The 27,561-nt window shown below is 38.6% G+C and overlaps 1 protein-coding gene across 1 annotated transcript; it reads right to left on the bottom strand.

Annotated features, from left to right (window-relative positions):
* Nucleotides 1-473: 473 nt before the first annotated feature.
* On the bottom strand, nucleotides 474-26,352 carry LOC121317674 (cation channel sperm-associated protein subunit epsilon-like). Its single transcript, XM_041253836.1, has 14 exons — nucleotides 25,936-26,352; nucleotides 24,265-24,757; nucleotides 22,861-23,237; nucleotides 22,659-22,717; nucleotides 22,202-22,280; nucleotides 19,119-19,171; nucleotides 18,852-18,905; nucleotides 18,730-18,763; nucleotides 15,945-16,024; nucleotides 14,260-14,359; nucleotides 12,282-12,377; nucleotides 11,820-11,977; nucleotides 7,821-7,874; nucleotides 474-600 (listed from the first exon to the last, which is right to left on the bottom strand). Exons 1-14 carry the CDS (start codon nucleotides 26,350-26,352, stop codon nucleotides 474-476), a joined length of 2,181 nt encoding a protein of 726 aa, XP_041109770.1.
* Nucleotides 26,353-27,561: the final 1,209 nt, after the last annotated feature.

The following is a 27,561-nucleotide window of genomic DNA, read 5'->3' as shown; positions in this document are numbered from 1 at the left end:
CTGCCACTTTCCAGAGATTGATGGACAAGGTATTATTCCCCCATCATCAGTATGCTTCTGAGTATATTGATGACGTGGTTATTTTCAGCTTCACCTGGGAGGAGCATCTTGTTAGACTAGCGTCCGTCCTTCAATCTCTGAGAGAGTGGCCAACCTGGGTAAGTGCACATTTGGTTACCAAGAGACCCAATATCTCAGCTTTATTATGGGTAAAGGACGTGTGAAGCCGGCGGCCACCAAGGTCCAGGCCTTGGTGGATGCGCCGGTTCCATGAACCAAGGCACAAATGAGGTCTCTCTTGGGGCTGGCAGGCTATTATCGCCGCTTTATCCTCAAGTTTGCCACCATTGTCAGCCCCTTGACTGACCTCACCAAGAAGAGCGCCGCAACTTTGGTAAAGTGGACAGGTCAGTGTCAGGGGGCGTTTGACTTGGGGCGTTAAACAGCTTCTTTCCCAGGCCCTGGCGCTGATATCACCGGATTTTAACAGGGAATTCATCCTCCAGACTAATGCTTCGGATGTTGATCTGGGGGCTGTCTTGTCTCAGGAGGTAGATAATGTGGAACACTCGGTGCTGTACCTTAGTAGGAAGTTGCTCCCTAGGGAGCAGAACTACGCAGTCATAGAGAAGGAGTGCTTAGCCATTAAATGGGCTGTGGACTCTCTTCGCTATTACCTCCTGGGTCAGCCTTTCACTCTTGTCACGGACCATGCTCCTCTGAAGTGGTTGCACATGATGAGGGACACAAACGCACAGATCTCTCGGTGGAGTCTGGTGCTGCAACCCTTCAACTTTGTTGTGAAACATCGTGCAGGTAAAGAACATCTAAACGCTGATTTTTTCTCCAGGGGGGGGGGGGGTCAATCAGGGAAGTTAGGGTTGGATGAGTGTGCCTACGGCTCCACTCTTAAGGGGGGGATGTGTGACAGGAGTGAAAGGAGTCCCTCTTGTAATTCGCCCTCCCGACTACTGGCAGCGGTGCAGGAAGGACCGAGACTGAGGAGAAAGGCCGAGTCAGGGTTTGGGCAGAAGCCGCAGTGCTAGCGGCCATCTTGACTTCAAGGTCATCAAGACCTCATGGTCAAGCCGCATTATTGCAGCAAGCTGTGCTGCCCTCGATGATTGGCTAAGGAGGGGCAGTGCAATGATTGCAGGGGTGGGGCTCGGCACTATTTAGCTGTGGAGTTCTGCCATTCGGTCTCCCTATCCTTAACTGAGATGGTCGTGCTGCATGAGCTCTGTGAGTTTGTTTATTTTTGTTGTGTTTGTATACCCAGACTGAGGATTCTCAAGCCGGCTCCCTCCGAGCCCGAACTGCACCTGTGATCCTTGGCATCTCCAAGAACTACTTATCCTGCTTGGGAGTGGGAGCCCAAGCCACCTGCTGTTCTTTGTGGATTGTTTGTTTTCATTGCAAGCCTCTGAGGCAGTTTTTTTTGTTCACTGCAATTGTGTGGAAACCCACTGCTTGAGACTTTGTACTTTTGGGTGTGCTGTAAATAAAAATCCAACCCCAACTACATGTTTCCTGTTTCACTTCCGGGTCACATCACTTCCTCCCATAACCCACCACAGGGAACAATTACTTCCTGATCAGAAACGTGAACTCTGTAGGTTAGTGAAACAATTTAGTGATAATTTTTCCTGGCAGAACTAATATGATTGAACATGCTATTATTACTACAGCAGGTGTTATGGTCAGAGAGAGACCGTATTGAATCCCGGAGAGCTGCATGGGGTGCAGTTGGCCGTCATTGAGCCTTCCCAGAGAGAGTGGAGCAGTCCGATAGCGATGGTGCCTAAGAAGGACGGCTCCACTTGGTTCTGCGTGAATTTCAGAAAGGTTAATGTCATCTCCAAGTTTGATACATATGCCATGCCTCAGGTAGACAAGCTCCTCGACCGACTGGGAGGAGCGTGGTTAATTTCGACTTTGGACCTGACGAAGGGATACAGGCAAATTCCACTGAACCCGAGTTCGCAAGAGAAAACTGCTTTCTCTACCCCAGATTGCTTGTTCCATTTCCAGACCATGCCCTTTGGCAGGGGCGCAACTAGGGGGGGGGGGGGTTCAAGAGGTGCGGTGAACATGGGCCCAGGGCACAGGAGGGGCCAGAAAACACAAAATTAATATTGGTTTTCACTGTAGTGTTTCTATTAAAACAGTATTTGTATCCTTGTGATCGCATGGATTACTTTTGCACCATGTTTGCGGGGGTTAACAGTATTCACGGCCATCTAAATACGCCACAGTGCGTCGCACGCAAACACGCAGTGTTGAGTGTGAGAAGTTGCCGTTTAGATTGTGTATCCTCGCCTCTAGCTATATAAATATGGATAAAAAAAGAAATAACTTTCTGGGGCTCAGAAAAGAAAAATAGCAAAAGCTGAAGAGGACAAAAGAAAAAAGTTAAAAACGGACATGATGAAGTGCCTTTGCCAATCAACTACAAATAATAATGAAGACAGAGGAGGCAAACACATACAAGCTACCTTGCTGGGAAGGAAACTGAAACAAGACTGAGACTTGGCAAGTGGATCGACAGTCAACTGCAGAAGTCAACTGCTGTACAAGTAGAGAAACAAAGATGGAGAGCAGTTTTAACAAGGTTGCTAGATTGCATTTTGTTTTTAGCGGAAAGAAATCTTGCATTGAGAGGGAAACATGCAGAATTAGGAAATCCAAATAACAGAAACTTCCTGGTTCTTTTAGAACTGCTGGGTCGCTATGATAGTGGCTGATCACCTGCAAAAATCAAATTTGAAAAAAATGTGCAACAACTTACTTATCGTGGTGTACGCAGAACGAATTCTTAAAGCATTGCAGACTGTGTAATTAACAAAATCTGTGAGCAAGTGATATTTGCCAAATATTATGCCATTGAATTCGATTGTACACCAGATATATCGAAGCAGAAGCAAGCTTCAATAATTGTCCGGTATGTAAACATTGATGAAGGAAATAAAGAAGCCACAACTGAAGAATCTTTCATGGGGTTTACTACTGTGAGTGACACAACTGGTAAAGGATTAGAATCAATGCTCACAAATATGCTTCACAGTCAAGGAATCGATATATCAAATTGTCGTGGCCAAAGTTACGACAATGGATCAAATATGCGTGGAATACATCGTGGGGTTCAGGCATTGATACTTCAGAAGAATCCCGAAGTTTTATTTTTACCTTGTGCAAGCCACAGTTTAAATATACTGCTCTGCGATGCAGCTTCATCTAACAGGGCGTGTATGAATTTCTTCAGCACAGTCCAAAGGTTGTACACAATGTTTGCCTCATCGGTTAAACGTTGGGAAATTTTGAAAGAATATGTAAATATTACATTGAAGCCACTGAGTGAAGCAAGATGGAAAGCTAAATTTGACTTGGTTAAACCACTTCAAAATTAACTTGATGATGTAGTTGAAGCTTTAGAGAAGTTGGAGCTCACAACTAAAGATAGCACAATATGCTCAGAGACTCAGGCTTTGAGGAAGGGAATTCAGTCAACTGAATGTCTTACAACTCTGGTGATTTGGCACGATCTTTTAACAGAAATCATACATGTTAGTATTGCAATGCAATCAAAGCACATTACCCTAAACACCGCTGTTCTGCTTCTTGGGAATTTAAAAACACTATTGTCAAAATACAGAGGATGGATGGAACAAAGCTGTTGCTGCTGCACGTACAACTGCCAACGACCTTGGTGCCAGTAAGGAGTTTGAGCAAAAGCGAGTAAGAAAACAAAAATCGTTCCATGACGAAGTGGTCACTAACAATACTGACCACACTCAGAGCTCCAGAGAGCCAGAGGTTGAATTTAAACAGGATGTATTTTATGTCCTTGTTGATGTTATTAATACAATAAAAAAATTTAGTGAAAGCATACTTTGGAGATCTACAATTTAGTTTTTCAACTTCAGAATTCAGCACTACATGGCAATGCCTAGAAGTTGGAAGAATGCCAGGAAGTACCACTTCTCCACTGCCTTTTACCATAGTAATGGAAGTAATTATAAGGGCATCAAACTGGGTAGTGGGAGGAGAGCGCTTGGCTTCTGGAATGCGATTACCACCAATTCGAGCATACATGGATGACATGACAACAATGACTACAACAGCAGCCTGCACTAATCGGTTATTGGGCAAATTAACCAATAACATTGAATGGGCACGAATGCAATTCAAGCCCACTAAATCAAGGAGCATCTCTATAATTAAAAGTAAAGTAGTAGATAAAAGGTTCTACATTAATGGTGAAGCAATATCAACAGTGTCCGAGAAGCCAGTGAAAAGTCTAGGGAGATGGTACGACGGGAATCTAAAGGACACAGTTCGTGTGGGAGAAGTTAGACAACAAGCAGTGGAAGGGCTGAAGAGCATAGACAGCAGCGCTTTACCAGGCAAACTGAAACTCTGGTGCTTTCAGTTTGGTCTACTGCCAAGATTGCTGTGGCCATTGACTGTGTACAACGTTTCCTTGACAACAGTTGAGAAGCTAGAAGCTTTAATCAGTTCATATGTCAGGAAATGATTGGGAGTTCCACACTGCCTCAGCAGAGTGGGACTTTATGGTAAAGGAATACTGCAGCTACCAATCTCTGCTCTAACCGAGGAGTTTAAGTGCGCCAAAGTCAAACTGGAAATTATATTAGTAGATTCATGTGACAAATGCGTAAGGGAGGCAGCAACTGTGCTGAAAACTGGAAGAAAATGGACGGCAAAGAAAGCTGTGGAAGATGCTAAGGCTGTTCTTCGAATCGGAGATATTTTGGGGCAAGTTTAGCATGGAAAAGGAGGTTTTGGTCTCAGTTCAGCTCCTCCTACATGGCACAAGGCAACCCTGGCTCAACGGAGGAAGCTGGTAGTCAATGAGGTGCAAAAGTAGGAGGAGAGGATCAGGTGTGTAAAAGCCATTTCCCAGGCCAAGCAGGGAGAATGGATGAGATGGGAGCGTGTGGAACAACGCAAGATTGGCTGGCAAGACCTATGGACAATGGAACAGAGCAGGATCAGTTTCCTCATCAGATCAGCATATGATGTTCTCCCATCACCACAGAACCTAAACCTCTGGGTGGGTGAGGATCCCTCATGCCCTTTGTGTTCATTACCTGCACCTTTGTGTTCATTTTGATAGGATGTAAGGTGGGAGTAATTTATTGACATACAGGAGATAGAACTGTAGTTGAAAACGCCACTCAGGTGCACTGATTTATTTTGGCCTGCAGATGGCGGTGTTGTCCATGGCCTGAATACTGGCAATGGTAATGACCACAGGGTTACCAACACAGGTAGACAGTCAGGTTGATGATGGCGCACTCGCAGGTGCTCACAATAATAATGAAAACAAAAGGGAAATTAAAAGGGAAAATAAAACACAGTAAGAAAACTACAAAATAACGGTGCTGCTTACGCAGTGCCCCCACTGCCGCTAAGCCGGTCAGCTTGGGTCTCCATCCTACGCTCTGTTATGCACTATACACTGGGGTGGCCAAGGTTCCCCTTCTAATCACACAAGTTCCTTCGCATACGTAACAATTTATTTTATTATCTCGCTCCAACCACTGACGTTCCTGCTTGGTCTATGTTTACACTGGCCTTCTCGGTCAGCGTTTCTGTGTATTCCCAATCATTGCCACCTGAATGCATAACCAAGCGCAGTACTTATGGGCTGAGCAATCCCCCAAGGTCCGCCTCTCAGCCACTCAGAGAGAGGGGAAGCCCACACACCCTCTTCCCCACCTCTCCGTGTCATCGCCATGACTGACAGGCGGATCTTACGAGGCTGCTGCCTTCTTCCTGCAGAACCACGCATGCGTCAGACAGTCAGCACAGATCTCCCCTGTTACAGCCTGGAATTATTCTATATGAAATAAGAAGTTGAACTAATATGCGTAACTGGATGATGGATCATAACATATAAGCAACCTACTACAAACTCTGAAGTGATACGTTTGTTTATTAAGAAGCCACCACACATTCCACATTTTATTAATTTGTCCTGGTGAAGTATTTCAAGCCTGTAGGACATCTTTATGTGTTACAAGTACTGCTTGTACCAAAATCTCCAATTCCATACTGGTAAATTTCAGTGTTCACTTCTGAGCATCCTCATCATCATGGCTTGTACCAGGCTGAGTTCTTTGTGTGCCATTCATTTTCTTTTGGAATGTGTAGCCTACACACGCAGGGTTGACCTAAACCCGCTATTTATTGTGAGAGGTGTGTAATTCTCCATCGCTAATTGCGGTGAGAGGTATTTAAATTGGTTGATTGCGGAATCGCCTGCTTTACCTAATTAGTCTTATCAAATAGGTTGTTATTTTGACACTGAGTGCGGCTGTACCGAACACGCACATTACGTGGCTTTTTGTGGTCGTTTTTTCCCCTTTATAAATTTGGGTCATAGTTGGAAGACCCACACAATAATGCATTGTCCTTTACTAATCATGCAACCACAATGAAAGCAAACAAAAAATACAGAAAGTATGGAGCTTGTTTAAGTTTAATTTTATTTATGTCTGTAATGTAAATAAAATACAATTTTCCCTTGAAAGGGGATGCTACTAGGTGCATTTTTCACTGATGGTGCAATCCTACATTATTTTGCATTAACCTAAAATGCTATATACTAGTTAAGACAATTAACAATATTTGTAACAATAGGATGGATTACATTTTTCATACAGAAATGGCAGGGAGGAGGTGATAGTTCACATATTTATGTCAGTACCCAATATAATAATTTAAAGTGCTTCTATATCTGTACCAAATCCTGTTTTCTGGTCCGTATATCGAGGAACCAAATCAAAGAGGTTTGTTGCGAGTGTAAATATAAACAGCAAATTAATGAAGGACCGTTATACAGTAAATTATAACTCACAACGGATCAGCTTATAATTTTGCTAGATCATGTAGATATTGTGCCAGTAATAGACAAGTGGAAAAAATGACAGGGTTTGGTGTGCTTGTGTGAGTAGGGAAATATCTTGTTGGAAAAGGTTCCTCCCAGAAGAGTGAGAAGAGCCCACAGATTTCTTTTACTCATCTTGCCAGTACTTCTGGCAGTCTATGAGCTCCCTTTTTACAGTAGGCTACCAACTACATTAACCCGATCAACTATCTTCGATCATATTATATTTACAGGCAGCCACTGAACTCATTGTATTTTCGAACAGCTGATCTGCAATGGCTTCTTTTAATACAGTGAGTTCCAGGGGAGTGTATTAGTCCTTTGCTAATACAGACACTGTTATAATGTACATTCTGATATGCCTGACACAATGCATATCCCCCAATAATAACCAATTTAGTGTGACGCTACAGTAGGTCACTTTGAATTGCCTGATCCAGAGACACACTGAAATGAAAAATATGGTTATACTGACACCAAAGACTGGACTAAAATAAACCAAAGAGCAGATACAAGTAGCCTAATAAATCACTAAAATTAAAAACATGATTTAAAAAGGGCATATAACTCATACCACACGGAGTTTAAACTTACTGTGATCGAACGGTTGTGAAAGGGTTTGACTCAAAACAAAAGTAGCAGGTAAGCTATGTGTTTTACTTGCAGCCACCCTGTACACTGCAAAGTTTTCTATGTACATTTAAAAATAGTTTTTCTGTGAAGTGTGTGAAGTATATGTAAGGTACTGTATAGTATCATAACATGTCAATGCTGCATCTTGATCTATTTTGTGTTAATTGTGTTCTAAGTAGGTTACGAAAAAAAAAAGGTGCTCTATAATTTTCCTAAAGAGCTAGTTATTTGGCTGCTATGGCCAATTTAGTAAAGCCAGAATATATAAAATTACCTTGTCAGAACTCCATATGTCTGTACGGTAAACACTGTTCTCAGGTCACAGAAACTACAAAGAGAAATCCAATGTTAGAAATGCAAAAAACCTTCTAAAGTAAATAAACTGTAATCAATACTTTTAATTTAGCTGTTGAAATATGAAAAACACAGATCTTATTTGTTTAATCTTTTGATCTGGGGATATACAGAAGCTAGTCTTTCTGTCCTTAGGAATTACATTTCCACAAATAAAGAAAAGTTTTGTTTTTTTCAAGGATCATTTCACTTTTGTTTTTGCCAGCCAGCCGTGTAATGGATTTGAGCATTAACATCGCACCAACGATGGCATCATCATTAGTGTGAAATATCACTGCCCACAAAGCTGATTTGCTCTTTTATTAAGGGTCCTGTTCAGTGGTATTTTAATCAGCTCAATCAGTTCAAAATTAAGTATCAGTCTATTAACACTATTTAACTTTAATGTCAGGTTTCATCTCTTGCAATTATACAAGTTCAAACGTATTAGCCCTGCATCTGTTTGTGTTTGCAATTCAACATTTGTAATTGTACATAGTGCAATGTGTAGCCTCAGGGATTTTTATAGGCACTCTATTTATTTTTATTTTTTTAAACATTGGGTGTTTCATGCAGAGACAAACATGTGGCAGGTAGTGGCTGCAGTGATCTTCTTTCTTGCTCTATGTTTCTATCTAAGCTCAGCGGAGCCCTACTGAAACAGCAACTACATCCACCTGGTACACTCCTATGGGAAAAACACTTTAGGAAATATGTCCTAACGTAGCATATAAGCTCAGTAGTTATCACGCAGATACACTAATCACTACAATATGTTAATCGCAATGGAAATACTCAAACACAGGTCTTGAAATAACAGACATAATATCTGGTTATACAAACAAAACTCCTTCCGAAAATGTACCAAATACTAAAAAAAAAAATCCTTTGTTTATTTTTTTTTATTTATTTCTCATAAAACTGTGGACGATTTTTTAAATGTGAATTGATATATGCACAACACATACATGTACATGTATGTAATGCAGACACAGAAGTTTCAATTACCCTTATGTGATCAAGTACAAATCATATTAAAATCTCTTCAGATACAAACAAAAAATACAAATTACATACAAAAAATATAATTTTCAGTTTATAATAGCATTAATATAGCCATGGTATGTTAAAGTTTTAGTACATATTTCAATGTTCAATGTATTGTAACAGGACTGTGATGGAGAGAGAAGGAATTATTGGGAGGCTGTAAGTCTGTCTCCCAACGTTTGGTTAGTGTTGCGCCGTATCCGAGATGGCTAAACCGGAAGTCAGACATCTAGGGGTGGGTACGTGGCTGCAGTGCTGCCAAATAAATCCATTGTGATCAGCTGATGGCCACGCAGTGATTAGATAAGGCGTGGCGCCGGGCTCATTACAGGGTGGAGTTTGGCAGCACTAAAGGGGTGCAGCTGCAGAAGCACTGCCCTTATGCTGCTGACTGATGATGCGCCGGAGCGCTGTTTTGTTTTTGTTTCGTTGCAGAGGATTGAAACGGTAGCTGCAGCTATACTGATTGCAAGAGGACCAAGAGCAAAGCACTGCACAGCACCGCACCACAACCTCCGTATTGAAAACAGTTTCATGCGCAGAGGGATCAGGATGGTACCGATGTGCTGGATTAATTATTGTGTTGTTTTGTTTCAAGGCTGTTGTCTTTTTCTTCCCTCCGATACTATCGTTGGTAGCAGGAGTGACTGCATTATTTTGAACATTGTGTGGACATTCACTTCCTGCATGTCACCACTCACATCCTTACATGTGGTGTCTTCGTGGGATCATGAGGATGGACCCCAATGTGGTAGCGGCTCTCTTGGCGGTGCAGGACCAGCGCCGAGATGAAGAGAGGAGGAGAGAAGCCAAGGAGACGGAATGGGAGGCCCGATGTCAGGCAGAGCAGCGAGAGACATACACTGGTCTGGTGGATCGGATGGGCACTTGCTCCTGGCTGCACCTGGGAGTCCGCGGTAGTCCTTCCAAATCCGAGGGTGACCAAGATGACGCTGGAGGACAAATCCAAGGCCTACCTGATTGCTTCTGAGCGGCTAGTGGCAGCGTACCACTGGCCCCAGGAGGTATGGGTCATCCAGCTGGGCCCCAACTTGATCAGGGAGGCCCAGGCAGCCTACTGGGTGATGGCACATGAGGCCTCCCTGGACTACAACCTGATTAAGCAGGCCATCCTCCAGCATCTTGACATAAAAGAGGACACCTACCATCAACGGTTTTGGAATTACCAACGACCTCAGGGAACCAGGCCCCGCACGGTGCAGCAATATTTGAGGGATCAGGCGACCAGGTGGCTCAGCCCCGAAGCCCGCACTACCGACCAGGTGGTCAAGCTGTGTACTGTTGAACAGTTCAGCTTTGCGCTGGGGGCGGAGACACAAGCCTGGGTCATCCATCATCAGACCACTATGCTGGAGAAGGCTATAAAACTGTTTGAGAATTCACAGCCAGTGCAACTATCTAATCCGTCTGCCACCTATTTCTCACCCGTCCCAGCCACCAAGTCATCCTTTCTTTCCTGTCTACCTTCCAAGCTCCACTCACCCCTGCTACCACACTGTACAGAGCAACCACCCAGAGACCCAATGGGTGGTCTTCCTCCCTACTCATAGAGGTCGAAGACGGCCCCTGCCTGGGGCAGAACAGGGGTCCCTTAACCCGCAGCCCAGCAGGCAGCGGGACACGCAGGCTCTGTGAGCATCCTTCCCCCCAACCTACCAGTGCCATGAGGTCGGTCACAAAGCAACTGTCCTGTGGTCATGGAATGGGACATTCTATTGGCCGCTGGAGCAAGGTAATTCCCAAGCATTAGTGGACTCATTTTGATTGAAGCTGCTCTCTTGTAAGATATGTCTTGGAAGGCCCAGGGAATTGTGACCATCTCCTGTATCCATGGGGATACCAAGGCATACCCGACCACAAAAATGTATTTGACCGTGGGACGTCACACCTGCTGCGTAACCACAGCGGTAACAAAAAAGTTACCACATCCAGTTTTATTGTCACTAAAGAGATCCAGCCTCTGGTAAGACAACTGGGGCGGCAGGGGAAGCAATTGGTCATATTTTCCTGGTGCAGGCTGATCTATTCCCTGCTCGTTTCTGCCCAAGAAAAACAAAGAAGGAGCAAAGGGTGTATAAATGGGGAAGGTGATTGATGACAGTCGGCTGATAGTACCTCCGTGATAACCGGGCATCTACAGCGTCTCTGAAATGGCCGAGCTCTGTGTTGTGGCGAAACCGGAAGTCGGACATTGCACGTATGATAACCTACCTAAATAATTAAAAAAGCAACATACATAAGGTTCTACAACATTTTTCACCAGACCACGGTTTCTATTTTCAGTTTACCAGAACACTACTATACTTCAACTTAAGCTAAAGTCCACCATCTAAAGGGCCCTTGGTGTTACTGCAATGACTCAGAAATGAGCTGTGTAATACAACACAAAAGTACTTCTAGACTCAACAGATTCCAATAGCATTGTTTGCTGCACTGACAGACCCAACAGATTCCAATAGCATTGCTTGCTTTAAATTGAATTAATGCTGACAAACGTGTTTATTTAGAAACATTTACGTGGCAATTTTTTTTTTTTGTACTTGTCCAAAAAGTATAACAACTCATGTCATGTATAATAACAGTAAGCCCTAATAACTCACAGTATAGTGGTAATTAGCTTATCTGACTGAAAACCAAACTAATGAATCCCAATAAAATACAACACATTTTTCTTTTTGAAAGCAGCTCATCCAAGACATTTCTACTTTCAATTTTACTCACAAATTACTGTACTAGTAAACATAAGGTTCACATAGCAGCAACTTTCTAAAACCCGTTTAAATTATTAAACTACTTACTTTAATTTAATAAAATGGATATTCACACAACTATCAAATCTGTCTTTTTGGTTATGTATACAAGGGGGAATAACCTGAAGTTAGGATCCAGAATCTTTACATTGAAGACATAAATGCCACTCTGCTCCTGTGACCAGGTAATGAAATTTTTGCCGCTTCTGTTCAGGATTTCATAGGGCTGTCTCAGGTCCCCAAAAATTCCAGGTGTCACCTCAAAACAGGTTCTGTAATTCTGAAAAACACAAACAATAATCCTTGCCTACTGATCTTGCAGAAAGATCTTATATTGAGCCAGATACATTTATTTGTTTGTTTTTGCATCATCTTTAGTGGTTTGGCTTGGGTGTTGGATTGATTGGTTTTTTCCCCAGTTTTTTTACAAATATTCTAGGACAGGTAGTAACTTCAATTAGTTGTGACCAAGTTGTTTATATAGTAGTTCAAACCTTAAGCCTACAATTAAAATGTCAGAATATGGTCATCCTTAATTCACCTTAAACCTTGTGCACTGGCTTTATAAAAGTATTTATCCTCACATTTGGTCCCCAAGCTTCGCCTGTCGATTTCTTTGACAAATTGTTGCTCAATGCAATCATGGACTTCCAGGTTTGTGCTTCACGCAAACAGTAAACCTGTGGAGAAATCAGAAGCACACAGTATGTCTGAACAATTAATAAAACAGCAAAGCAAGCTGATTTGTTATTTTTGTTGTAATTGTTGTAAAAATATACTTTATGAATTACCATAGGAAGTGCATCCTTGCAATGTAACTAAAGGTCATTTTGATGATGTCATGAAGTATACCTAATGACAGGTTTTGAGATGACTGAGCTGACTTAGCCTATTCATAAAAAGTTCTTAAGATGGTGTGAAAGGAATTTTGTAATAGTTTTTGTGTTAGAACTGATTATAATATGCTATTTTCTGTTACAAACTGAACAAAGAAGCTGGGAGTGGTATTTTGGGTTTTTGAGTTCTGGACTGTCAGGAAATGTGATAGTCCATACTTATATTGTTAGAATATTTGGAAGGTAAGGTACTTTCAATAGAGAGATATTGAGCACAGTTATAGTGGGGTATCTTGGAATGCAGGGTCTGCCTCAACAAATTACAGATTGACTAAAGAGAGGGCAAATATGACCATTTATGGGCATTTGTGAAAGGGGGTTCTCTGTTCTGTTCTTCTTGATGTCATGAGGGGATAGAAGAATAGATGACAAGATGCAAAGGAATGTTTGTGAGGCTTGGCAAAGTACCCAGATATAGTGAGGAGTGTCACAAAGACGGCTGCAGTGGGTGACGTCAGACCAGAAACAGGAACCAGGAAATAAACAACAGAGAGGTGGAGTTGAGCGATTGGTTTCGCTCAGCATTTAATGAATGAACAGAACAGTAAATAAAAAGGTTGTAACAAACAAAAACACAGGACACGGCACTTTCGCCAAATTAAAGAGACAAACAAAATGGACTACACAGACAAACACGGTGAGCTGATATTTTAACTATTAACTATTATTACTATTATTTTTATTATAATCTCCGTACCGAGCTGTACCAAGACTCGACTGCTAATCAATCATTCAATTAGAGTTGCGGTACAACTGCACGTGAATTAATAAAGTGCAATTCCCTGTGCTCACATATTATTACATTTTACTTGCACGTGAAGTGCTGTGCAATCCTCGTGCCTAAATACAAATATACATTTTAAACACCCGTGTTACACAGACCCGTTTATATCCTGTGTACCTATGACTATACACCAACATTAACACACAACATACAACACAAAATACACACAGGGGCGGGGCACTTTGCCACAGGAGGCATAAATGACATCATTAAAAGGGTATGTTTTGGAATCTTACAAAACTGAAATTAATCCATTGTAATTTGTGCAGTTCTATCTCACTGCAGCCCAGAGTGATGCGACTCTTCAATACAATTGTCAATTTTACGCTATACCAATAAACATATTTAGTCGACAAAATTAATATTGTTTATTAGTTATTTCTCTACAGGTGTTACTTTTTTCACTGATCAATTTTTTAAGGCAGTAGAAGTGGTTATGGGTTTTATGTACATAATTCTCTTTTCTTATGTGTCATTCTATTTTTATGTCCTAGTCTGTCTTGAACATGCTCAAAAGTATCCCCTGGCCAGTAAGTGTTGCTGAAGCAGTGCTGTGAACTATCCCAAGCTGAATTTCCTCCTTTGTCCTGTGGGCAAATTCAGCATTAACAGGATTCGACTTGTCATTTTGTATTCCTTAATGAAACACTGTGAGTCAAATATAATGAAATAAGATGCCTTACAATATGAATTAAGATGTTGTTTCGTGAATGGCAGTAACTACTTCTCCAGAGATTGGAAAAGCTCGAGTGATGATTGAAGCAAATAAATATAAAGAAACTTCAGATTCGACATTCCAACTATTAAAGTAAAAACTAAATAATGAACAAAACAAGGAATCAGTCAAATAATAAGTGCAGAAATATAAACAAATAATGATACCTCCTCCATCGAAGCATTATATGAGAAGTCTCTCCGACCATGTTGTTCCCAAATTATGAAATTTGCATCCACGCTTTTCAGAAAGACATCACCATCATATCTAAATGTAGAGAGTAAAGAAACATTACTCCATGTCAAACTTGTGTTGTACAAATGTAATGGACTTTCATACAGAAGTATACAGACAGACATTAGGACCTTAAAAGACTTGAGATGGCCTGCAGCCTACAATTAAGATGGGACTTTTGGCATCAAAGCCAAAGTTGTTGAGGGTAGAGGGCTAGATTGACGTGGAATGTCCCTTTAACAGGTTTTTAAAAACAGCCAATCATAGCCTTTCAATGTTGTATGTAAACCTGCTGATTAGCTTCAGCAAAGAGGTGATGAGGGGACTGGACTTTTTTTGGCTTACAAATGGTTTTATAAAAACTGTAAATACTGAAAAGAGCAAATATTGATTGAGTTTGTTTTGCAGGACCTGCTTATTAGGTATTTTTGTTGTTTTCTGCAGTTCAAAAAAAATAATACTTTTATTATAAATAAACAAAATAAAAGGGCACAAGGGCAAAAACAAAGATATTTAAACACAAATAACAAAATACAAAAGAAAACTTACAAAAATAAAGGTTTCCAGGCTGGGCGATGCCTTCATTGGATTAGAAAATTCACAAAACCAAAAACAACAAGCACAACCGTCTGCTTGCTTCCTCAGCTCCCTCCTCCCTAATAGGAAGCTAAGACATCCTTTTATGTCAGGTGGCTGGGTGCTGATTGATCTTTAATTACTCTAATCAACCCCAGCCACCTGAACACAATAAACCCAGGCAGGTAGGGGAATTTAACCCCATCCCTGCCAGTTTATAAAGGGCAGAGCTCTGCTCTGCCACACCCTACAATACAGACTTCTTACTCCATTATTTACCAGCATTGTAATTTATCTTGAAAGTGACGTACTGTGCAGAAGGGGACATTACATCACAAGAAGATAGTTTATGATATGTTAAATGTAATTAAGAATACTATAGCCAGTGTCACATATAACATCTCTGTGAAATATCTAATTTCAAACGTGGTGTATGTCGTACACAACTTTTAAAGTCGCTAGAATCAGAATCTATCCATATTGTGTGATTGTTTATTGCGGTTCGGGTCGCTATACTGTGCATATCTATCTATCTATCTATCTATCTATCTATATATATATATATATATATGAGATAAATAATTATATATATATAATATATATATATATATATATATATCACATAGTGTCTCCCTAGGGATATATGCCCGAAGCCAAAGGCTGACAATATATGAATACATAGGGACAATAGTTATCCTATACTCCACTGCCATTTCTGTATTAACCAATACAGATGGTCCACCAGCACTAAGAGACAGAAAAAGATGGAGCAAAGCATGTAACCAAAACTGCATTACAGGGCAAATGCAGTTTGCTCCAGTTGTTTAATCAAAATCAAAATGTTTTGCCCTAGCCTTAGAGGTTTGCCCCGTCATCAAAATCAGGCCCTATATCTCAGTAATACTAGAATAAACAAAGTTTTGGTAAACAAAAGTCAAAATTGTTGTCTTCAGTATTCACTTGCATTATTATTATTATTATTATTATTATTATTATTATTATTATTATTATTATAAAAATGACTGGGTTTGTTTTTACTTACAAGTCTAAGGAAGGCAGAAAAGGCTGAGTGTAATATATATTAAACAGACAGCCATAATTTTTCCAATCATAGTCAACCACCTAGAAAAGTAAAAGCATATATAATTTATAAACTGGATTATGCCACATTTTTATTAATAAAGCTCACATAAATGGCAGTTCAAAATCACAGCATGTTGCTTGCTTTGTAGAGTAAAGGGATGAATTCAGTGGATCTAGTGGCTCCAGGCTTTTACCAGGATGAGTCAAATGCTGTAACGGTAGTTAAGGTTACTTCAATAAATAGACTTTTTTGTAGTCTATCTGTTGAAATGCCCTTGTGATCTTTGCTATGTGGGCAAGACCATTAGGGAATTGAAAACAGGTATCTAGTGAACACAAAAGCGCTATTAGAAATAAGGACTTAAAAACACCTGTAGCTAGACATTTTAATGAACAACAACATAGTGTTTGCACTCAGATTTATGGGGCTAGAATTTGTTAATACCCCACGTCGGGGTGGAGATCGTAATAAAGTTTTTTTGCAAAGGGCAGCCTCTTGGATACATACTTTACAAATGGAATCACCTGGTGGTATGAATGAGGAACTGTTGTTCACAGCGTTTTTGTAATTTTTAAAGTAATTTCTTTATCCATGAGAGTAACATCTTGCTTTTTGTTATGGATCTATTAGTCATTAAATATCTTACAATATTAGTTATTTATTTTATTTTATTTAATTTTTTTTATGTTTGAATAGATATTGTGAATAGATATTGGACCAACATCATTTCACTAAGAGAGTGAAATTGCTTGTTATAATTAATTTATGGATGTTATTGTATAAGACAAAGTTAATTGAACAATTATTGTCTAAGGCACTTAAATGTCTGGTGTGTGTGTTTTTTTTTAAATGTTTGTACTGTACTCACGAAGGCCAGTGGCCGCAACGCAGTGTGCTCCTATTTCTTTAGTTAAGGTTACTACCATTATAGTGTACATATTATTGGTGCAGTATTATATAAGAGTTTTAACCCTTCCTCAGTGACAAGGGGCACAAATGCACCCCAGCATGTGCAAATTAACATATTTTGTAACTCTTTGAAGATCGCTGTATATCCTTACTGTGATTAAAATACTAATCGCTTACCTTTATTTTGATACCAAGCATGTCCTTGGCTGATTCAGGAAATGGGAGTTTGTTATTCAGGTTGTATGTAGTATATTTTTGGGGTGCATTGGCATTTTACAGATGAGAGGAAATATTTATGCTGGGCCCGCGCCCGAAAATATCTCTGGGTGGGATTGATCACAAATCGTGCTAATAGATTGTTGAGCAAGGTGGGGGAGATGTAAAAATTGTGTGCAGTAGTCTCTGGCTAAGTTAAGTCAGAGTTGACCAAGGACAGAATATGCCAAGGCCAATCACAATATGAATCTTTATACACAAATGTATTTATTACTTATATCATGATGCACATGCAACAACATACAGTATGTTATTAACAGAATAATCAAGATAAAAGCAATAGGAAAGTGTTTGCTAATAAACTAGAATAAACTAACCGACAAACTAACGTTAATAAACAAACTAACAAACTCTGACAGCCATTATGAATATGACAATGAATTTGAGCAGAATGGTTATTAACACAGCAACACCCTACACTTGTAAAAAAAATGCAGTAGCAGCAGCTCTAGAGTACTCTTGCGATTACAAGTCAGTTTTGAAAAGATTGAATAAACCATTCGAAATGGAGTTTGAGGATGATGAGTTAACAGGTTACAAAACAGTACTGTACCAGTTTTTAAATTGTTTAGAAACAAATTGCTAATGGTGCCAAAAAATGAATTATTTTAAGCGAAGTTCCTGTTCCTTTAGGCAGAGCATTTAGAAAGGGGAAAATTCAGTTTCTCCACAAGGTTCCATAAGCCGAAGTGTTCTCTTAGCAGATGTTCCTATATGCTGAGACTACTGTATTGCTTTTAAAATGATTGATTTACCCCTAAATATTTAGTTGTTGAATAATTTTCATGAAAATGTACATCTATATATGTACAATACATTAATGTACACCACTGTCTTTGATTGATGCATTACTGAAAACATTATTTTATTAGGCGACAACGAACGCGTAGCCCGTTGACAATGCCTGAGAGAGGCACTTGTGAATAAATGTGCCCTTAGCAAGGCAAATTTCACCACCTGCCAAATTTTGCCCTCCTGTCTATAAAATATATTAACAAACTAGGTGAAATTTGCCATGACAGGCCATCTACAGGACTTTGATACTTCAATATCTAGTTTGGACAGGCATTCTTAGTTTTTTTTCAGGGGATTAAACCTATTACATATGCAAGTTCTCTTTAACAAAAAGACTGAAGCAGTTTTTTACGTGGCATATTGAGAACAAGTATGACAAAAAAAATGTATTTTTGTAGTTTATGTTTGTGCCATTTTAAAAGACATTTACTGTTGACAGCACGTTTTTTTTAAATAAATAAAAATATATATTAAAAAAATTCTTAGCACTTCAAAACAGCGTCGATTCGATATAGAACTGTTTGAAAAAATATAAAACAGTTTTGTGTCCTTCCTTTGGTTTAAATTATGGTAACCACGTTTATGTACGTGGGATGCATTTGCACGCTTTTCTGCCTTCCATGTGAGCTCAACAGATGGAGAGTTAAGGATCTGACAGCAAATGAGAAAATAGCATAAATACTTAAAATAAAATAAAAATAAACTAAATACAATAATTTTTTAGAGGAACTGCAGTGAAAAAAAACAGCTTTTACAGACTTACTAAATCTTCTTCTGTAGGAATCTGGAGTATAGACCTGAAAGAAATAAGAATAATTGTCCTCTTCTTCCATACTTTTAAGAAATAATTTGTATTGTGACTAAAATGTTCCAATTCTTACTTACGCCGGAATAGTGTAATTTGTAAAATTCATCATTTTGCAAGGCAATCCCCAAGGTCTAAAAAAAGGAATCACAGTGCTGCTAAAAAAGCTAGAATAATATTATAATAGACTACTGACGCAAGACTGACATGTACATATGTTAAGTTTTTGCAGACAAATTGTAGACAAACTAAACAAGTGGTGTCCAGTCCAAGTTGTTAAACATTTTACAATGCCACGCCAAGGTAGAACATATGCATACCGGTGTTATAATACTTAAAATACTTACCTATTAACACGGATGTTTCTTTTTGGATTACAACCAACATGTATATGTACTACCTGTTAATCAAACCAAAAAATGTATTATCTTAATTAATATTCATTAATTGCAATACATTTACTACAATGTAACTGAAGTGGCACACCAGGATTGCAAACCAGTTAAAAATATTCTCTGATCAGTAACATTAATTACTTCTTATAATACAAATTCACTTAACACGAATTTCCTGTTAGTGCAAATTATTTTGGAGACCTAGGGAAGAAAAATGTGAATCAAACTAAATGCTCTAACTCGAACAGCTGTGTAAAGGATATTGTGAAATGTATTAACTTTATACTGTACAGTGTTTTAGTGCTATTTGTGGACTACAGAAAGGACGACACAAAAACGTGTACTATCGTTGTAGACAAAAGTTGTGGTGGATAATGCATCACCATACAAGAAAAAGAAAGGTGTTGCTACAGACTTCAACATTCCCACAAACACTCTGTCAACCATTCTAAAAAAGTGGGATAGAATAATACAGGCTTAAGAACAGCAAACTGGATGCAAATTACCAATGTTTCCGTTTTGCTCAATACCCTGATGTTGATGCCTTTCTTTTGTGGTATACAAATGCTTTGATAAAAATGGGACATGCAGATTTCAAGTTGCAAATGTTGCAACTTTTTAAAAGTCCTCTTACAGCCATATTTTCAATAAAATTCACAGTAATTCGATTTGAAACAAACTTTTGGTGTGACAAACTTCCTTCCTGCATGTGTGGTGATTGTCAATCAGATCTTCCAAGCAAAAGTATTGTGTGTGGAACTACTTTATTTCGGTTTAACTTGTACAGTGTTTGGGTATTATTCCAATGTTTCAGAATCTGTCACCTCTAGTTATCACTAAAGAGGCTTAGTCGGGACTACAACTATCGCCTGCTTAACGGTAATAATCAAAAATACTATTTTAGAAGTGCATGCCCCTCTCCCTATGGGTTACCTGTTACATTTTGAAAAGTTTCCTGTGGTGTATTACACTAAAAGCATAGCAAAGTGTAGTGCAGAATGGTAAAGGCATACTGAAAGCATGTAAATCACAGGGCTCCACTATATCCCCCTCATAGGAGATTTCATGAGGTGTACGAGGTAAATATCAGCACAAGTAGAAGTGAACAGACCAAGGCACAAGCGTGGGTATATCTAATGTGGGATTCATTTTTGTTATTCCACATGCTTACAGGGACTAGTTTCAAATGCTCAAGCTTGGTTCTATCTAAATAGACAGTTGTGAGTGAAGAGGCCTGTGACAGAAAGAGAAGGAATCTGAGCTGCAAATCTCCCTCCCTACCAGATTGCTGTGCAAGGTTGGTGGTATGCTTTCCCATAGACGGGGCGACTCGATGGCAGGTGGCAACCTGAAGTCGGCCATTTTGGAGGAAGTGTGTAGTTGTGAATTTAAACTAAACAACTCCATTGTGGTCAGCCGTGGGGCATGCAGGAGTTTGGTAGTACAAAAGGGATGCAGCCACGTGAGTACAGCCCACTACACTGAATGAGAATAACAAGCCGAAGCACTGTTTGTTTTGTTTGTTTGTCTTGTTAATAAACACAGACGTTTTGCACATAAGTGCTGTCTGGACATTCTCTTCATTACCACACCACTCACGTCACTAGGCCATGAACAGGGTTTGAAATGAATCTGCATGGAAGCATAATCTGTTGAAAATGAAAGATCTGCCAGGTAAAATAATCCCTGAATTAACTGATTTTATAAAAAAAAATAAAATAAAAATTGTATTGCTATAGATTTAAAAAATATACTTGTGGTATAAACAGAATATAGAATGATTGTTCGTGGTATATGTTTTTTATTTCTGACCAGAGGATGTCCTAGTAAACCATGAGCCCCAGCAGGGTTTATGTAAAATAATCCCTGAATTAATTGATTTAAAAAAAACAAAACATATATATATATATATATATATATATATATATATATATATATATATATATATATATATATATAGTATTGCTATTGTGGCAGTGTGCCCCGCCCATGTGTGTGTTATGTGTTGTGTTGCATATGGTGTGTTAATGTTAGTGTACTGGTGTACAGAATATAAATGGGTCTGTGTAGCACGAGTGATTTAAAATATACAGCTGTATTTAGGCACAGGGATTGCATAATCACTTCATGTACAGACAAAGTATGTAATAGTATGTGTGCATGGCATTGCACAAATTAGTTCACATGCTGAGATTCAAGTGAATAATTAATTAGTAATTGAATCCCGGCACAACAGTATATATAGGTGCACGTTTTACTCCTCGGGGTTGTGTGTTTGGTGAGTGGAGAGCAGATGTGGAGAAGAGAATTAAATAAAAGGATAAATAAAATAAATAACACAATTGCTATTTCGTGCTGGAAGGACCAGCATACGTGTTTGTTCTGACTCACCGTGTTTGTTTGTCTGTTAGTCACTGTTTGTATAGTGTTAGTCTGTTTTGTTTGTCTATTTATTTTGGCCTCAAGTGCCGTATGCTGTTTTGTTCAACCTTTCATTTTCTGTGTGTTAATAAAATGTTAAGCGCCACAGCGTCTCAGTATCACCAGCAGTTGCTGTGTGTTTTGGTTTTAATTTCCTGGCCTGACGTCACCTCTGCAGCCAGCCTGTTCATAGCTATTTATTTAAAAAATATATTCTTGTGTTATAAACTGAATATTGAATGACTGTTCATCGTAATACATTTTTTATTCGTCTCTATACATGTATACCTCTATGGATACCGGTATTGCTTTATTGTTAATATACAAATTTATAAAATCCAACAATATTTGTTTCCATTCATGGCAACCCTTTATCAGCAACCTTTATCATTAAAAAGAAGAAAAGGTTTGATAAGGAGAATACCGTTAAATAACTGATGAAGGTGAGCGATTGTGTTAAACCAGGTGATGTCATAAAAATATTGAGAATACAGCACAGGAAAACACAAAAAATTACATGAATTGGGTTTCTCAGTAATGTGTCGTTGAATACAGCAGTCTATAACAAGGGGTTATTAAAACTGTTAAATGCATTCTCTACCTATAGCACTTACCCTGTCGGCTGGCAAGGCGCAAGTATTCCCAGGTATATTGGGCACCATCTCAAAAGTGGCAATGCCACTTGTTTGGTTGCTAAATGTTAAATAACATGAACAGTTAGCAGAAATAGTTTTAGACATAATGCTTTAAACATTATCAAAAACTCAAAGGTAGAATAATTTCCATAAGCATTAAGAGATAAAACAGAAGAAATATATAATTTAAACACAATCTGAATCAACAAATAAAATACTGTATATAAATTTTCATTGCTTGAAGTAAAACATAAGGGAAGTGCAGCCTCTCTGTTTGTTGGAGAATCATTCGGAGTTAAATGTAATTACTGTTTAATTACGATGCTAATAATCTGATATTTTGCAAATCTAAGGGTGACTTATTCAGGGATACCAATATATTGGTATTTTTTAAAAAAGCAGCCCAAGTGGGGTAAAACAAGCAGTCTGGGCTTACATGAGTTCTGAATACTTCTCTGTGTTGATGTAGTCACGATCATGGTGGAATGCTATTGTCTGAGAAAGAAAAAAATAAATTAAGCTTTTTGCAGTTTAAACCAAAAACAGGAATTTGAGTATGAGGCAAAATGCTCAATAATATTTACCATGTTTTTAGAACAAATTTGGTAAGCTATTTCAAACTGCGTCCTAGTTTTCACTTGAAGCAAGTCTAGCCTGTAGCCGAATGTCTGCAGATTCATACCCATATTTTCTGGGTAAACGATCAAAGCCCAAAAATCCAGTTGTTCTCCCTTATCAATGAAATACCAGGGCTTGTTCATGCTGTGCTGGAAGGTCAAGTAGGTGCAGACTGTGGATATGGAACTCTTAACCTCCATGTCGAGAGGATATCTGTGTGGCTCAATGTTAGACCCATTAAGCTTAAGGACTAACAGATGTCCATTATTATTTAAGTAAAAGATCATGTTTGTGCTTTTCTCTTCCCAATTGTGAAGTCTGACAAGCTCATCCATGCCAGCTTTGCAGTAAAAAAAAACATTGTTCTCCATCTTCACCACTATATTCCAAGAATCGTCTGCAATGAGGGGAAAAAAAACATGGGAGTTTTTGTGAAGAAAACAAATCCTCACAAAGGTCATTATCTTAGAGGCTTCCAATTATCTTACTTACTGGGAAAAATTTGTGAATGATTTTTTTCATTTTGACTGAAAAAGATCTCTATACTTATATCTATATATATATATATTATATATATATATATATTATATATATATATATATATAAATTTATTTATTCATAAGATGAGATGTCCTTTGAGTTTAAAAACCCAGACTCTAATTAAACAGACGCTAGAGTTAACCCTAGAATGTTTGTTAATATATGTGTGAAAACAATGGGCTTTGTTCCAAAACGTGAGATTCATTTCAATACTGTCTACATATATTTATTAAACAAATTATCATACAGTATGTGTAAATTAATTTTTGTGGGGCTTGGTTGACTGTACTAGAACTTTTTTTTTACCACCTATACTCTTTATTTCAGTCAAGATTTGCACCTATGATAAGCAGCTTCTTAAAATATGTAGTTTCTATTCTCTCAGATCCCAAGGTACCGTTGAAAACCCATTGCTCCTACTTAATTATTCCCAGTTCCATCTGACCCTTAGTACATGTAAGCTTTTACTGGTGGGTTTCTCAGCAGCTAGAAAGCTTTTTTATAGTGTCGGGATCCTGGGCAACTGATCCTGGTTAACCTCAGAGCTGCATTAGATTGCATTCCTTCTGAATCATTGTTCTTCTGGACCAAACAACAGCCAGGTTGTGCAATGCCAGTGCTTACACTTGGTCAGCCACTGCCACGCCTGCTAGGACATTATTCTGACATAAATATTCCCTTTTGCTTTTTTTGTAAATAGTTAATATAACTGTATTTATTTATGTTGTACATATTAAGAACATTTTAATTGTTAAAAAAAAAAAAAAAAAGATTTGTAACAGAAAATCTCACTGTTTTAGGGGGGATTACCACAGGGCTGTGTCTCACTTGCCTCATGCAACGAGGTACAATGAACTAGAATGGCAAGACAATAGATACTCAACCTAAAACGACTTGGTGGATCCTGCTGCCTCCAGATAGCAGTCTGAGGTTTGAGGCGCCAGACACATGTAGGTTGCCGTATTCACTGTTGTTTTTGTAGCTGTAGAATATGAGCTCATCGTTCCAGAGCAGTAGGGAAGGCCATGCTGACAAGATAAACTTCATCTTAAAGGGGCCTTGTGGCACAGAGTGAGGTTTGAGCTTGGCTAAAAAGGCACTCTGGATCCAAGTATTTGTCTCCTCGTTAAAAATTATTAGAAACAGCCTCTTGTCAGTGGAGTCACAAACATAGCAGGCCTCAACTAAAACCCCCAACTCTGGAGGACGAGACCCGTAAGCTACTGCAGTTATTGTTATAGAATAGTTTGATGGTAAGCGTAAAATCTTTGTAAACAGGGCCAAGTCTGCCTTCTTCACAAACTTAGTTTTATTTTTATCATTCCCCAGGTACAATTCATTTGCTGTCCACACGGCCACTTTGCTGAATTCAACATTCTAACACAAAAGAGAGAAAAAGATGGACATATAACGTACATGTCTAAAACTATACATCCATACATAAGACTTTTACAAATATCATTAAAAATGCACATACAACTAAATATATTCTAATTGCATTGAAAATATGTGTAGATAAAATACACGTGATTTTATTCAGTACGCTTGATGGTGGCATTCTGAAATTATTTTTATCCACAGCTGCTGATACTAGTCCACGGCCTTGCTTTGTTTTTGGAAAGCCCCGCCCACACGGGAGCAAGTGGTTTGAACTGACCGGAGATAATGATACGATTAGCTTCATAAAACGGTGTACACAGGTCTATCACTTGACCATTATAGTCACTTTAGGTGTTAATCAAAAATAAATGTTCAGGTCAAAGAAATCAATTTACTAATATAACGGATGGCAGTCAAGATTAAGTTAAAGCTTATTCAAGGATATCATGGGAAGTTATATTTACCTTAAAATATACAAAAAATCATGCATCCACTCATAAATGCATTCATGCATTCACTCATCAGCAAAGTAAGCTAATTAAGGCTTTTAAATACATTTTTCTTCCAATCATCAATTGATGGGAATGCATATCCTCAGCAAGGGGAACATAGTGGAGGCTGTACATAGTTATGTTATGTTACAGGATATGAAATGGAATGGGACTTTGTTCAAAATGATAAATCTCTCATGACTGATTCTTGCAGACTGAGATGCTCAGCAATTGTAATACAATTGATCAGTGGGACAGTAATACAATCAACTGCTACAGTGGGACAGTAACCAGCATTTATTCTGATCTAGAATACAGATGTTATTTTTGGTCCTGTACGTGTGCAAAAAAGACTGAAAGTAAATTTCTGATGGTAGCAGCCCGAGTTTCTCCACCACAGCACTGGCAACGAAAGGTCTTTCATTTAAAAATGATTTTAAAATAACTTATTTCTCAACAACATTGAGGCACATATACACATTAAGAAAATAAAACAAAACAATAAAATAATATTTAAAAAATGTTGCATCAAATATTTACATGACATAATCACACCCCTAAAGGGTTAAAGGCCTCTTAATGCTTAATTATACTATGAATTGCCATGAAGCAACTTTTCTCATTAACTACTAACAAAGACCACCAACACAAAAAGATCACTGGTGTAGAGTATGATAGACTCACAATAATTGGGTAATTATTTGTTGAGCACGATGTTCGGGACTGTAGACCCTGCAATCCGCTGGCTGGAATATTTTGTGCTTCCCCAACTTGCCAGAGCTCTCTAGTACTTTCCCTTTTGTAGATACGGTCCTCTATCAGGAAAAGAATGCCAGTTTCTAAGAATGCTGCATCTGTTACTGTGAAGGAGCCTGATGCAGGTGGGGATATGCCAACAAGAACAACTCTTATCTCCTCTATTTTCAGAAATCCATTGTGTGTTATAAAAGTACCAGAGTCGGTGAAGAGAATCGCTTTGTCGAAAAAGCAAGTGTACCGCGTCAGCAACAGGCTACTTCCTCTGGGCAGGATTAGTGGAAATTCAGAATCAGCAGGCTGACCTTCTTCATAATAGGTAGAGACAGACCAAGAGCTGGACATGATGAAGCAGTCTTGGAAATTTAGCGGCTTTCCCGAAATCCATAACTTCGAAATAACTCCCAAACCGGTGGGTAAGTATTGCCAATACCTACAAAAAATATAATTATGTTTTTTTTTTGTTTGTTTTATAAGATTTCAATAATATTTTAGCATTTATAATATTCATCAACTCAAGATTTTTCACATTTTAAGATTACTGTTTTCCATCTTAAAAATATATTTAGGACCTATGTTTTCTCAAGTTTACGCTGAGATTTTTATTCATGCATAGATTAGTCTTTATGTAGCAGGTATCGGGATAGATCTAACACGGAAGAAACCTGTAAATAATTTGAATTGAAATATGTCATTTAGCTATTGCAAGTTACTACTCATGTGACATAGGTTTCTTGGATTGCTAAATATGTTGGATGCTACATCTGACAGGATTTACCTGAAAAAACATCGTCCTTATGTAATCTACAGGTTCCCTATACCTGACACATTTAGGTTAGACGATTGTCATTCTGTTTTTAAATCTCCCTGGGTCAATTGCAGCATACCAGTAGTTTGGTCCACTTCAAGCAGACTAACTTCCCCAGAACTAAGTAAACTAATCCCAATTGCAGCATACTAATCAGGAGGTCGTTGATTAGTTTAGCTGATGTGATCAAGTGGACCAAGTTAAAATGATCATGGGAACCATCCCATAGACCAGCACATAGAAAATATAAACCAGGACACTAGACGATTTCAAGAAACATTATCCGTGTGCTGCAGTGCAAATAGAATTCAACCAAATTATTTCCCCCTCTTTAATATAGATTTACATCATCTCATTTTTTTCCCCTGTATTACTTTTTAACATTGACAGGACCTTAACTAATATTATCTGTCATATAAAAGATAAGTGGAATCCACCAATTTCCACTATCTGTGCCACATGCTGTAAAACAGTATACATTTGCAGGACAATCTACACATCCCCATTGAAATTAACAATATGCATAATTAGCATGAGGAATTTCACAAATAAAAGAAAAGATACATTTTAGTGAAAATTCACCATTTCTTATGTTATTATATCTATAGATTCAACATGGCTTATTGTTATAGATTAAATGTATTATAAAGGTACAAAGCTGAAACAATATTCATAGGGCCCTATTTAGCAAATATGTGCACAGCCACTTTCACTAGGGCAAAAATGACATTAGTGAACCGCAGCGA

The sequence above is a fragment of the Polyodon spathula genome, chromosome 6 (assembly GCF_017654505.1).
Source record: "Polyodon spathula isolate WHYD16114869_AA chromosome 6, ASM1765450v1, whole genome shotgun sequence".
NCBI lineage: Eukaryota > Metazoa > Chordata > Actinopteri > Acipenseriformes > Polyodontidae > Polyodon > Polyodon spathula.
This window is presented reverse-complemented; position numbering and strand designations above follow the sequence as displayed.